Source organism: Heliangelus exortis, chromosome 28 (assembly GCF_036169615.1).
Source record: "Heliangelus exortis chromosome 28, bHelExo1.hap1, whole genome shotgun sequence".
In the NCBI taxonomy this organism is placed as follows: Eukaryota; Metazoa; Chordata; class Aves; order Apodiformes; family Trochilidae; genus Heliangelus; species Heliangelus exortis.
Window position 1 is genome coordinate 2,910,638 of NC_092449.1, and position 13,696 is coordinate 2,924,333.

Sequence of the window (13,696 nt, forward strand, 5' to 3'; positions counted from 1 at the left end):
CAGGATTAGAATCAAGGAACTCAACCACAATGAACCATGCTCTACCTTTACCTTCCCCTCATCAAAAATAAGGACTGAGTTGAAGTCTAGCAATCAAAACCATACCTGTGCTAAAGGGTGAATCCAAAATGGATCATCTGAGCTCCAGTGCTGAAAAAGGATGATACTGTCTGTGTCAGGCAAGACAGCCCCTACCCTGGTGCCATCTGGGTGAGAAAGAACCAAAAGCAGCTAATCCAGAACACCTGTAGAGTTGCAGTGATGCTAATAAGCTTCAAATATAACCCCAAAATGCCTTCCTGTGGACTTCCTAACTGCTGAGGTGAACACTTGAATAAAGCAGAAGAGAAAAAAAAAAAACCCTGTCTCCTCAGAGGTATTACACCAGCATGAGGCTTCCAATGGTGAGGAGAATGTGAGCACAAAGGGTGTGGCAGAACCAAGGGAAAAGGTTGGGGGGGAAAGCAGTGGAACAGGGGAACTGTGGAACAAGCAGAAGAGGTAAATACCCAGGCAGGGAAATACCCAGGAGCTGTGGGGACTTGGCACAAGGAGAAGGGGAGGAAAGTTGGGCTGAGTGTCCAAGGCATGAAGTTCATCTTGTATGTGCCAGAGCCTGCACTGACAAACCTGGGGTGGGGGAATCCTGTTCAAGAGACCATCATTTCTGTTGCAAGAGACAGTGCAAGTTTGCTGTGTCTTGTGGTTCTGAGAAGTCCCAGATGCCCTCTCAGGCAATGGCTGGGCCAGGCAGGACCAGCACTGCCTTCATGGGAAAGGTGAGGTTTTGCTGACACTGGTGGAAAGGCTTCCTGCTGCTGGTGCTGAGGCAGAGCTGCTGCACTGCAAAGGTGAGCTCAGCCTAGGGCAGGTATGAGCTGCACTAAGGTTTTGGTCTTCACACGTGCTGACTTGCAGCTGAAGAACTCGCTGGAGGTGCTGGAGCAGAGCAGAAGGAGTGAACCCCATTATCTGCCAACCAAAGTTTGCTCTTTGGAGCCTTAAGGATGTATAGGAGAGGCCAGGTGGTGTTTGTACCCTCCCTCTGAGCTCTCCAATCCCTAGCTTGTTTTCCAGCATTACATCTTGGGGGTTCAGAGCCAAGGAATAAGAGTGCCTTCTCCCAGGAGATCATCTATTGCACAACAAATTACTTTAAAACCAAATTGTTACCCCACAGGGCAGGGATCACACGACTTAAAGAGATGTTAACAAGCCATGACAAACCTCTGGCATTAGAATTTTCAAGCAAGATGTTCTGCATCTAAAGCAGTCACTAAAGATCACACAGCATCTGAAAAATGAAGGATACAGCAATGAGTAACCTCTCTCTGCTCCACTCCAGAGATCTGGCCATAGGAAGCAGGGCTGTGATTTGCACACTATCTGAACCTGATTATGTCTAATTTTTTGCATACAGAGCATGGAAAGGATCCTGGCTGAGGCATGGAAAATATGTGGCCACATGAGTCATTCTGTAATGGTTCATAAATCCTGAGAGAATCACAAAAGTAAAACATCTAACATTGCATCTTCCCTGTCCCTGCCAGTGGAACTCCACCTCTTGACACGCTCAGCACAAAGATGTGGGAATATGGTGAAAGTAAAGGAAATAGGATCATTTTCTCCTTGGAATAGAAGAATCTCATCAAACAGCAGCCAGGCTCGGATTTGCAACCTTCACAGAAGAGGCCATTCATAAGCTGAGGAGAAAGAAACGAACAACTCCTTGGGTTGCCAAACCAAATTTATAGTTCCTACTGCCCAGGCTCCAGCTTCTGTCCTTACTCCAATGCAAAGCCAGGCAGGGGACTGGGGAGCAAAAGCCTAAAAACCAGCAACCCCTGAAGCTATGACCCCACTTGCCTACCCACTGGAGATGACCACTGGGAAGTGATCTTGTGCTGGGGAGGATTTGGGACTTCCGTGGTAGAGCATGGGAGGAATTTACACTCTTGAGGAGTTAAGAGAAGAGGGATCAAGCAGCAAAGGATGTTAAAGCTGTAGGTTACATCTCCCAGTCCCTCTTACAACATGATCCGAGTTGCCTTCTCCCTACAACCAGCAGGTCTGTGGCAGCAGTGGGTTGCTGCTCCCAGCTGTTAGCTAACACAGAGTGCTCAACCCTCTTGGGGGTTTACTGGGTGGAGGCTGCACATCTCTGGAAAAACACAGCTCTCCTTGGGCAAGAGGGACTGGAATCCACCATTATCTGCCCACCAGCAGTCTTCCTGTGCACCCAGCTCAGGCCCCTTTCCTGTTGGATGGATCTGCTCTCCCGGTTTATCAGAGGAAGCACTGTGTCTCCATCAAACCCTGGCATCTTCCCACTTATCGCTGGTGGGCTGGGGCACATCAGGCTGGGGCTGATCCTTTCAAATGCAAATATCTCCGGCCCCCAGGGCTTTTAATCAACTTCTGCAGTGAGAGCAAGAAGGAAGGAGCTGTTTTGTCCCCTCGTTAGCCAGGGAGCAGGAGCAGAAATAAAGAAATGAGAACTCTGATCTGGGGGGCTGCAAAGCACACACTAAAAACCACAAGAGGGTGCAAGAGCTCTGTGTAACCCCTGGGGGCCGAGGGGGCTTCTCTGGATCTGCAGCTCCCCTGCACTTTATTTATGTTGCTGTGAGGGGATGATCTCGTCTCAGCTTGCATCTTAAATCAGGGCGTGGGGAAAGACTTCAGATCTCACACGAAGCCACTTGGGCTTCTCATGAGTGGAAGGATGCTTGACACGAGAGGTCAGGAATTCAGTTTTTCACTCTAAACCAAATTCAAACTGCATCAAATCCGAGCACATTTGTCATTTCGAGGAACATTCTGTGGCAGGACGGACGCCCAAATGAGTCACTTGAGTACAGCCCCAATTTATTGCAGATCTGGAGATGTTTGCCCCTCCCAGCCCTGCATCTGACACTGGAGCTCAGTCTCTGCTGGAGCAACGTGCATGGCGTGACAGCCCCCATCCCTCATCCTTCACAGGATAAGCCTGGTGCTTCCTTGAGTTAAGGACTAGGAGAAGGAAATGCGTAACCAGGGGCAGTCATAGGATCTTTCCCACAGCTCCCAGCACAGCAGAGCTCTCCTGCCTCCTCTGCCACCATGGGGACCCTGAGGAACTGGTGGCTGTCACACGGGCTTGTGCTGTGCTATGCCTTCTGGGGACTCTGCCTGACCTCTTCAGACTATGATGGTGAGTGTGCACCTCCTGGCTGAAAAATTGGTTTCTGAAAGGACTGGAGAGTTGGTACCTTTTATTACTCCCTGAAATCTCTTGGTTTTTAAAGCACAAGGGAGCACGCTGTAACTGAGCTTTGGGCATACTCAAGTTAAAGCAGGGGATGATAGAAGGTGACAGAGGAATGAATTGGTGTGAAACAAACTAGAAAGAGAAAAGAAAACTAGAGGAGAAGTAAACCAGAGAGCACTCAAACCCAAAATCTGGAGCTGTAACTTAGACTCTCACAGCCATGGCTTTATCCTGGAGTAGCCTCAGGTCTCAGGGTTGTTTTGAGGGGCAGGCAGAGGAACTGCTCTCTGGTTCCCCAGTCCTGCTGATGGTTCTACAATCCAGCACCACTTGTGAGCTGTGGGCAGAGGAGTTGGGTGCATTTCCAGTGAGGTTGCTGATGGCTGTTCCTGCCCACTGACTTCTCTCAGGCAGGTTCCTCTGCCAGCACATGGGGGCATTTTACAGAATTCTCCCAGTTTCAGAGACCCCGGTGTAAATTGCAAACCCACAGCCCTGGGGGTAAGCTCTGCAAAGTACAAGGGTGACTGTACCAACAAGTAACAAACTGCTTTTACCTGACAGATTACTCTCAGAACAGCACCAGTGAGCAGGCAAAGCCATCAGAGATCACCCCATGTCCCCGAGCCATTCCCGGGGAAAGGGCAATCGTGGACAATGTCACCTACCTGTGGATACACGAGGCCATCCACTCCCAGCTGGACAGCAAGGTCACAGTGCTGCTCATCCCCTGCCTCTACACCCTCATCTTCCTGCTGGGACTGCCTGCCAACGGGCTGGCCCTCTGGGTCCTGGCTACGAGGGCTGAGAAGTTGACCTCCACCATCTTCCTGATGAACTTGGCTGCAGCAGACCTGCTGCTCGTACTAGTGCTGCCCTTCAAGATTTTCTACTATTTCCTGGGGAACAACTGGCCCTTTGGGGAAGGCCTGTGCAGGCTCACTACAGCTTTCTTCTATGGGAACATGTACTGCTCAGTGCTGCTGCTCACGTGCATCAGCGTCGACCGCTACCTGGCTGTGGTCCATCCTTTCTTCTCCCGGTCCTTCCGTACCCCCACCTTTGCTGCCCACACCTGCTCTGCCATCTGGCTCTGTGCTGCTGTCCTCACCCTGCCCCTCACTCTGCAGCAGCAGTCGTATCCCCTGTATGGAACAGACATCACTCTCTGCCACGATGTTCTCCCCAGGCATGAGGATGATGGGTTTTACTTCTACTACTTCACCTGTCTGATCGCTTGTGCTTTCCTGGCTCCTCTGCTGGTGATGCTCTTCAGTTACTGCTCGGTCCTGAGAGCCCTCCTGGACAGTGGGAAGAGGTATTCCTACTCTGTGAAGCTCACAGCTCTCGTGCTGTTCACCCTGGTGGCCTTCTACACCCCCAGCAATGTTCTCCTCCTTGTCCATTACTCCAGCTATACGTCCAAGCTGTATGGCAGGCTGTACATCAGCTACATGCTGAGCTTGGCCATCAGCACCTGCAACAGCTGTGCTGACCCCTTCATCTACTACTATGTTTCTGAAGACTTCAGGGACAAGGTGAGAAGGAGATTTTTCAGTCACAGGAATCAAAATACCACATCCCTAAAAACCTCCAAGGAAACACTCCCTCAGAAAAGTTCCAAAGATTCGCTCGTGTGAGCCTCCAGCCCAGCTCCCTGCTCCCAAGGCACTTGGAACATACATTGGGGATAAGATGATGGTAACACTGGGATCCCTTAAGTTTCATCCAGAACAACAAGCAGTATTTCCCAGGATACAAGTCCTTTCTCCTGTCTGCAGAGCTAAAACTTGAATAAACCTGGGCCACAGGATTCCTCAAGAGCTGTGGAGTCTGCATGGATGCTGACTGTGTACAGATGTGTAACAGGGACATGCAGCTGGTCACAGGTAGCCAGGGATGCTCTTGCCAATGTACCTAGGGCTGGCTTTCCTAATGCATCTTGCAGACTGATTTTCTACTTCTTTTTCTTGCTGTCCTTTGAATGCATATTCTCTTCACCTAAAACTGAAAAAGTTTGCTAAACCAAACTTCTAAACGTTTCAAAAGTACCAGGAGGTACCTATGGGAAAGGTCCTCTCCTGCACTAAAATGTTCTGTCAAGAGAATGTAAAGCACTGGCTTTTCCAGCAAATATCTTCTTGGCTTGATTAGGAAGCAACACCATAGTAATGTCAGCCCATTGCTGGTAACACCATAAAAATCCCATTCAGTAATTCCAATTTTTGCAAACGAACCCTGGAATTCTTAATTTCTTTATGGCAAGAGTGGTTTTCGTTTTTTGGTTTTAATTTTTTATGTATCTTGAAAGGAAATATTAAAGGAGTTGATAAAACCCTTGCTCTAGAACGTCCCTCTTCTTTCATGCAATGTCACACACAGTCAAGAGCTGGCTCTTAAGGAACAGGTGATTGAGGAAGGTTACTTAGTGAAACCTGCTGCAAATTTACTAAAACACACTCAGCCCATCTCTCAGACACAACCTGGGCATATCCCAGTAAGCAGCAAGGTAGAAAACAAGTGATAAACATCCTTTGAGTTCCAGATGAAACAAACCTACAATGTAAACAAGAAGAGGGAGACGAGATTATCTTAAAATCAGTTTTTAATAAAATATTTATCAGAATCTAAACCAAACCCTTTTCTGGACTCAGACTTACTAAGATTTGTGTGAACCAAACAAAAACAGTCATAGCAATGTTGGTGTGTATGTGCAGGGGGGAAAATGCAGGTGTAAAACTAGAGCCTACCTCCTGTGGGTGCAGCACCAGACGTGCAGAGGGCGTGCCAGGTCCTGCACACAGGAGACCTGGGGTAAGCCAGGGCCACTAAGTGAGAAATAGCAAGTACTACAAAAAAACCAAACCAAACCCCAAACCAAAACCAAGCTGAGTTTTTCCAAATAGATGATCTATTCACAATAATGAAAACCAGGTTATTGTGCATCAAATGTCAATAATTAATGTCAGCAAAGCAAGTGCTGTTGTTTCAATGATCTTCAAGCAAGCTGAACATTCTTCTGGTATTTGTTTTCTACCAAGGCTGATTAAGAAGGAAAAGAGGCAAGACCAAAACATTTGGACAAGAAAGAACAAGGGAACTATTGCTTTAAAATAAATACCACTGTAATGATTACTCTGCATAATGTACAGTTACAAATATATAAATATTAATCTCATTGAAAGGATTGCAAGCAAAAAAAAAAATCACTGGTAACTAGCACTGCTGCTGTAGCTGCTTAGCTACTGCTAAGTTCAGTAACATAACTTGATGTAAGCAGGAACCTCTGTGTCTTACAAACCCACTGGCACTTTCCTTCTTTTGCAAAGAGGGACCCTCAGAAGAAGGAAAGGAGAAGCATCTCTGGCAGAGGAAGGGAAATGTCTCTAAGCCAGAAAAAATTCAAAGCCCAAAGCAGCAGCACATCTGCTGTCCTTGCTGGCTTCCCACCTTAAATAAATGACTGACTTAAATAAAATGATATTTAAAACATATTTCTTTAAAACAAAAATAACTACAGGAAGGAGTTAGTTTGGTGTGGCAGACTTGGGGGCTAGAGGTGGGGGGTTTGGAGGCTGCCAAGAGCAGATGGACTAGTGGTTTCCCTGAAAGTGCCAAAGCTGTGAGGAAGCAGAGACCCCTAATCACTGGCAGATGAATTACCTGTCACACACTGTCCTGTTCTGTCTGTCTATGGATGCTAAGGCTGCTCTGTCTTGGCCTTCTGAGGGTCCAGGTCTCTCTGGCTTTTCTTCTAGTTGTAAAACAGAAGCAAGATTCTCAAACAGGTAAGTGCCCTGGCACATAAAGGACAAAGCCATGATTGATGGGCTGGCAGCACCAGGCAGAATTATTTAGCTGGCAGCAACGGGGAGATGTCTGCATCTTGAATTACTCCATTACATGTACCAGAGCCTGAGGAAAATGAAGAAAGTCAGGTTTAATACTTGTCTGAAACTCCCTAACTTTTACCTCCTTGTCCCCAGTGGTGGTGCTGCCTGAGTTCCCAAGGATCTATGAAAGGACCAAGGAACAGACTTCAGATACCTTCAGAAGCAGACATGCCAAGGAAACTAAAGCCAGAAATGGGCAGAGAACAGAAGACTGAAGAATCCAGAACATAGGTCCCATCTTCTGCAAGAATCTAATCACAGACATTATCAGAGTGACTAAATGTCTCATTCTCCCAGCCACAAAGCATTAAACAGCTGAGGCTGGAACCAGCAAACAGCAGGGTCTGAATTGTGCAGCTTTGATATTTAGAAAAGAGAAGAAAACCTCAAAACTCTTGTTGCAGCTCAAACTAGGCCTGTTATTTACCCAGGGGATAAATATTGACTCAGTCCTGTGTGTGTACACAATAGCTAGGGTCTGCCAGGCCAGTTGCTTCCAGGAGATGGAATTTAGTTTAAAGGCATTTATTTACCTGCCAGAGAGGAATGCAGCTGCCAGTGGTTCTGCTGTGCTGTGCAGGACACTCTGAGGACATGGTTTGTTGGTGCACACTGAAGAGACGTGGCAAAAAAACCTCTGCTGAGAAGCAGTGGGTACACCTGGGCAGCAGCCACGTCCAGATCCTGTGAGGAGAGCTCAGAGCAGCCACGAAGGAAGGCTCAGAAACCTGCCAGCAAAGCAGTTCTGAAATTTCTGGGAACTTCAGGACCCAGACCTTCATCATGTCAACTACATTCTGCAAATATCTGGCCCAAGAGAAAACCCACCTGGGAATTACATATGCCCAACTTTTGGGATATCTCCTGGTTTGTCCCCGTGTGGTCATTTTTTTGGAATAAAATTGTCTTTATTCTGGAATGGAATGTCTATACTGGGATATATTCTTGTCATGATTCCTGTGTAAACAAGCCCTAAAAATGAATGGAGTGGGGCTTTTTCCTGTTTCCATTCAATAATAAACACTCTCAAAAGGAGTTTCCAGCCCACTCTGGGTCTTGGAAACAATAGAAGTGGGAAGATAAAATATTAACACTATTTTGTAACTGGCAATGGCATCCAACTCCTCCTAAGAGAACAATGCTGCTCCAGGCAGGAAGGGAAACAAAAAAATCTTGGCTTCTGAGTTTTTGGAAGCACAAAGCTTTTGTTTTTAGTTTTACCACATTGCTGGGGGCAGGTCAGTTTTGGGGAGTTCAGCCTCTGTGACACCAGCAGCATGTACTGGGCAGCAGACCCAGGGCTTATGTGTAATTAGCATCTCCAGAACAACCACTGCATGGGGATCCTAGGGTGAGAAGGGAAATCCTAGGGTGAGCAAGGGCTTGGGGAAATCAGTATTTAACAGGACTGTGCCTTGGGTTAGCTTTATTTTCATGCCAGGGTTACAAGGTGAGAAAGGACTGAGAAGGCTGCAAGCAGCCCTTATCAGCACATAGTGCAGCACAAAGAGGGGCTCACCCAACTAATCCTTGTCACTGCTGCAGTGGGCAAACTGAAGCCTGCAGCCCCTTGGGGGAACAGCCAAACCTTGCAGGCCTGAAAGTGGATTGCAGTTTTCTCTTGTAAAAGGCACCTCCCAGCAACTTCCCTGAAGATGGAGCCACCAGGGAAGTTTTACTCTTGTGGGGCAGTGTTCCAGGGGCAGTAGACTTACGAGCTGGGGAAGATGATTAGCCTCTTGCTATGGCATAATTAGCAAAACACAATGATTTTTATTATTATAGTTTGAGAGAAAACTTCTCAGCCATCTTTCCTCCAACAGCAGTTCAGCTAATAGCACAAGGCCTGGACTCAGCTGCTAAATGTAGCTAGGAAATTGCATTTGCAGTATCCTGATAGTAGAGAAAACACTTAAAAATGGTCTAAGAGATTTGAATTCCAGCCCCTGTTTTTCTCACCTAGAGGGCACAGCATATTGGTCACCCATCCTTGGAAGTACTCCAAAGAAGACACAACAAAAGGCAGAAAAATTGACAGAAAAATAATGCTGAGTGTCCCCCTTAGTGCTCCAGACCCTCCCCATGGGGCAGCAAAGCCTACAGTTCTGAGTGCATCAGGAAGTAGTCATCATTCAGTATCTGTTCTGCAGCAGGTCATCTGTAGGAACAAACTCATACAGGAGTTGATTCTGAGCCTCTTCTCTTTATTTAAATTATATATTTCTGTTGAAAAAGAGAACAGAATGAAGAAAAGTCACTTTCCTGTTATGTATCCTTGTGAAATGCCCCTGGAATTGGGCAGAAAAGCCCAAAAGGTCACTTATTCTGCTAGGGATGGAGACTTTCAGGTCATGAAGACACTGCTGAGCCCCTGGCCCAGGCTGCCCCATCCCTGGAAGTGTTCAAGGCCAGGTTGGATGGGCTTGGAGCAACCTGGGCTGGCACCTCCCTGTGCAAGAGGGTTGGAACTGGATGATTTTTAAGGTCCCTTCCACCCCAAACCAGTCTGTGATTTTTATGGCAAGATCTTGCCCCTGGTGACTCCTTGGGAACCAGTTTTAAGAATGCCCCTTCTGAGGAACTGAGCACATTCGACCCACCACATGAATTGGTGCTTTATACATTGACTGTTAAACTGGATTTATGATCCCCTGGCTCTCCAGCTCACCATTCTACTGTGGTCACAACTTCCTGAATCTTCTCCACTTCCATTAACGTGCTTGCTGCTGTTGTCAGCTCTGCCACCATCTCAAAAACATCAGCTTCTGATGCATAGGGGTCTGGGTCATATTCATAGGAGTAGTAAGACAGATCTGTCTGCAGTGGAGGGCCTTCCTCTGCTGGAAAGGAAACCACAGAGGCTCAGGATGTGCTTTAGCCAAAGCAGAGATGCATTTCAGCATCATATATTGCATCATGGAGAAGGGGAATGGCAAAAAAAGGAACCTTCATCAGGGGCTATGTGAGTGCAGGAGGCTAGACATGTTGATGGATTCACATGCAAGGAGAAAAACTGCCATAAATCAGTATTTTCAATTTCCCAGTCAGACATTGGAACAAAATGTAAAGAATCATAGAAAAAATAATTTAAAAATCCCACAGTCTCATTTTAAAGTATCTAATTTACTGAAGTGCTCAAGTTAGGAACCAGTTTACCCAGAGGCTTCTGTACAGTAAGATTAAATAAGAGAGGTCTTTGGGAACACCAGATGTCACAGATGAGTTATTCTGCACCCTGAACACAAATCTCTCTCTTTTGACCAGGTCCAAGCCAAGTACATCAGTTTGGGAGAGACCAATCCATACTTAGGAGCTGTCAGGTCACTTGCACAGTACCTATCATCCCTCTCCAAGCAGACTAAGTCCCCTCTGAGCTGGGTGACTGCTCCCTGTCCAGAAGGTAAGCCTGGAGGGTGAAACTTCTAGGAAAATCCTTAGGTCTTTGTTTTCTCAACTGTTCCTCAAGCCAGCTCAGCTGCCCATCTTTCCTGTTTGCTTTCTGGATACACTGCTCTAATCCAAACCAAAGCAATCACTGAAACATAACTGTTGTATGAAGTCCCCCTCCTCCTCCCCACAAAGTTGGCTTTATTTAAGGAGAACACTCATCAAGGCCTTTGAAAATGTTTGTTCTCTAGAAATAAAAAATCTGAAGGCTCTTCCACGATGCCTCTCACATCCTCCCAGCACCAGGCTCAGCCCTCAGCAAGGGAACACTTGCCTGAAAGCAGAGTCAGTCTCTGGGTTCACTTCTTCTTGGCCTTTTCCATGTCAGAACCTGCCAGATCATGAGCTTGTCCTATGAATGGATGATTGCTGTCCACCAGGGACCGAATTAACATCACAGAGCTCACTCTTCCCAGGAATGCAGCATTGGAATCAAAGCAAAGCCGACAGGCCGATGTTTCCTGTTGCACACAAACCACTCCCCCCCTCTCCAAATGTTTGTGCCTCAGCCAATGTTTGCTGAGCACCGATGGGGTGGAAGGAAAAATGGCCCCTGGCCAGTTCAATCAACCCTAAAAGAACAGCAGTGCTGTGAATAATGTGCCTGCCAAGGAGTGATGGGAGATGACTCCACCTGGAAGCAAGAGTTCACTCTGATGTTCCTGCTAGGAGCTGGGGATGGCATATATTTTTTTTTCAAAAATAACACCACCACCACCAAATAAAACATCTCATCATTCCACCTGGGAGTTTTCTTGCAGCAGAACTGTGCAAATAAGAGGGCTTCAGACATAAGCTCCTTCAGTTGAGTCCTGTCACCCTGCACACTTCCCTTCTCCATCAACAGAAGATTTCTAAAGATGTGAAAAACTTTACCCACCTATACAAAAAAAGGCTCCAGTTTCAAGATCAAACCTCAGCCATTCTGCCTCACTTGCTACAACATCTGCTGCTGACTTTTGAAAGGACTTCTGACAACATCTAGCTGCTGCAAGAAGAGCTGCATCCTGACTTCTCAGGACCACCTGGATACAACTGCTTACCTGGAACAGCAAAACTGAAAAGCTTGTTTATTCTAGCAACCTCACTGGTGCAGGTGGAACTAAACTGCAAGTCTGTGGTTGCCAGAGTGAGCCTGAGCACATTCTGAAGTTTCTCACTGGTTGCTGGAAGGAAGCTGCCCCTCATTGTTCCAATTGCTGGGGTAACACAGGCAAGAGCCAACAATGAAAGCATCCATCACCCCAAGCTGAGCCTCCCCAGGTCACATGGCACATACAGAAGGATTTCAGACAATACAAACACCACGTGGCTCTCCAAGAAAATGCTGTTTCCTGAAGATTAAAAACCTGAGACAGCTTCAGCAACCTGCCCTAAGCTTGATTTGGCTCCTGGAGTTTTGCATCCTTTTAGGAAATCACACATTTAGCCATGGCTCATCAGAACTTGCACTGGAACCCAGAGCACCTGAGCTGACTTAAACCCATCACATGCTTCAATGCTACCAAAGCAGTGTAGCCAAATGAGAGCCATGTATAAGGAAGGATTCATTCATTTGTTAAACTTTGATTCATGTACCATGTGGCTGACCTGAGAGGAGCCCAGAGGATTAATGAAAATCACATGCTGGGTGCTTTTCCTGATGCAGGATTTAGTCTGTTTTATTTTTGAATGCTCACTCTGCCATGGGTGCTCAGGCAGCTCAGGTCAGAAGAGCATCTGCCTGCCAGGGGACTCTCCACTGAACACTCACAGATTCTACAACCAAACCAGCTCTAAAGACTGTGCTTTGACAAAAATACAGGTTTGTTATTCTAACAACTCCATAAAAATGCCACACACACACAAATGATCACAATTTCCACTTTTGCTCTTATGAGAGCCTATTGAGCCAACATTTCTCCTGTTTGTGTAGAACAGAAACCAGGGGGTTATTTTTCTTAGACATTTGAATGCAGATTATTTCAGAAACACTGTTCTGAAAATGTCTGGATTGTGGACAACTGTCAAGTTCCACAATTTTTTTTTTTTTCCCAGGAAAACATACTTTTCCTATCAATTTTTTATTTGAAAAATATGTCATTGCAATCCCATTTTATAGACCAGCAGCAAAACCCTTAGCACAGCCTTGCATACCAGCAGTGCCCTCCAGAGCAGTTTGGGAATGCTGCTTTAAAGGGCTCAGATTGCAAACAGAGCTTCCATGCTGAGTACACAGCATTTGCACTGAATAAAAGGCAACTAACATTCATCTCAGCTACTCTAACAGACAGCAACATGATATACATATATATCTATATATATATACATATATATATATATATATTCACACTTAGTCCAGAAACAAAGGCAGGAAAAATAGGGGAGACATCAAACACTAAGACTGAATGACTTGTATAAATAGACCTAATGGAATATTCACTGAGCTTTTACACCTTAATAAGAAAACTGTCCACCAACTTCTGAAAAAGGACAAAGAAGAGGATGGTGTCTATCATGTTGGCACATGCTAGTCTGAACTCTGCTGCACAAGGAGGACATAAAAAGGGGAGAAGGCACCAAGCCTTCTCTTGAAGAATTAACTTGTTTTACTGATTTGTTAGGAGAGTCAGAGTCCAGGGGAAAATTAATGACTGGAAAGCAGCCAGGAAAAATCTAGTACAGTTTATTTACTAGAAACAGCATGAAACAAACTATTCTATTGACCCTCCACTGCTTCTTGGTGAGATTTATTGTGAGCCATGAGCAAGTTCAACAGGAGTCTTGGAAGAAAGTGTATGAATATAAGCATCAAATAAAATGAGCAGCCAAATTCTTGGCTACTCCATCTACTGACCTTAACATTTTTGCTCACTAGGGCCCTTTATCCCAAACAGCAACTCTGAAGACTGCCAGCTCAATTTTTGCCCAGAACTGCTAGAGACATAGTTAATCCACCTGGATGGTAGTTATTGCAATGGTCTGGTCTGTTGTCACATCCTGTTCAGTTTTTTGTTGAAACATATTACATCAGCCCAGAGTTAAATGTGATCATTCTACCTTAACACTGAAGAAAAGATGACAGAGTGTATGTTGTTCAAACATACTAAAGCTGAGAAAACAGGAG

At 46.0% G+C, this 13,696-nt stretch overlaps 2 protein-coding genes and 1 long non-coding RNA gene across 9 annotated transcripts in view; 2 read left to right on the forward strand and 1 right to left on the reverse strand.

The window, feature by feature from the left end:
• The first annotated feature begins 517 nt into the window (after positions 1–517).
• On the forward strand, positions 518–1,708 carry LOC139788171 (uncharacterized). Its single transcript, XR_011722778.1, has 2 exons — positions 518–851; positions 1,421–1,708. It is a non-coding gene; the product is annotated as an uncharacterized lncRNA (long non-coding RNA).
• Positions 1,709–2,915: 1,207 nt separating this feature from the next.
• On the forward strand, positions 2,916–8,062 carry F2RL3 (F2R like thrombin or trypsin receptor 3). Its single transcript, XM_071727525.1, has 2 exons — positions 2,916–3,193; positions 3,815–8,062. Exons 1-2 carry the CDS (start codon positions 3,103–3,105, stop codon positions 4,888–4,890), a joined length of 1,167 nt encoding a protein of 388 aa, XP_071583626.1. The 5' UTR covers positions 2,916–3,102; the 3' UTR covers positions 4,891–8,062.
• An 831-nt stretch (positions 8,063–8,893) lies between these two features.
• CPAMD8 (C3 and PZP like alpha-2-macroglobulin domain containing 8) overlaps positions 8,894–13,696 on the reverse strand; it is a 47,529-nt gene continuing 42,726 nt past the window's right edge. For 5 of the 7 annotated variants that reach the window (XM_071727517.1, XM_071727518.1, XM_071727521.1 and 2 more), the window contains 2 exons: positions 9,812–9,983; positions 8,894–9,366 (listed from right to left, as the gene is read on the reverse strand). In XM_071727517.1, coding sequence (XP_071583618.1) covers position 9,366; positions 9,812–9,983 — 173 coding nt within the window. In that variant the 3' untranslated portion in view covers positions 8,894–9,365. The remainder of the gene's footprint in view (positions 9,367–9,811; positions 9,984–13,696) is intronic. The other 2 variants (XM_071727519.1, XM_071727522.1) reach the window with 1 other exon arrangement.

Bases quoted from the DNA above. Each gene is read 5' to 3' on its own strand.
- F2RL3 (XM_071727525.1), top strand. From the start codon at position 3,103: ATGGGGACCCTGAGGAACTGGTGGCTGTCACACGGGCTTGTGCTGTGC. The intron at 3,194-3,814 runs GTGAGTGTGCAC...TTTACCTGACAG, and splicing joins GACCTCTTCAGACTATGATG to ATTACTCTCAGAACAGCACC.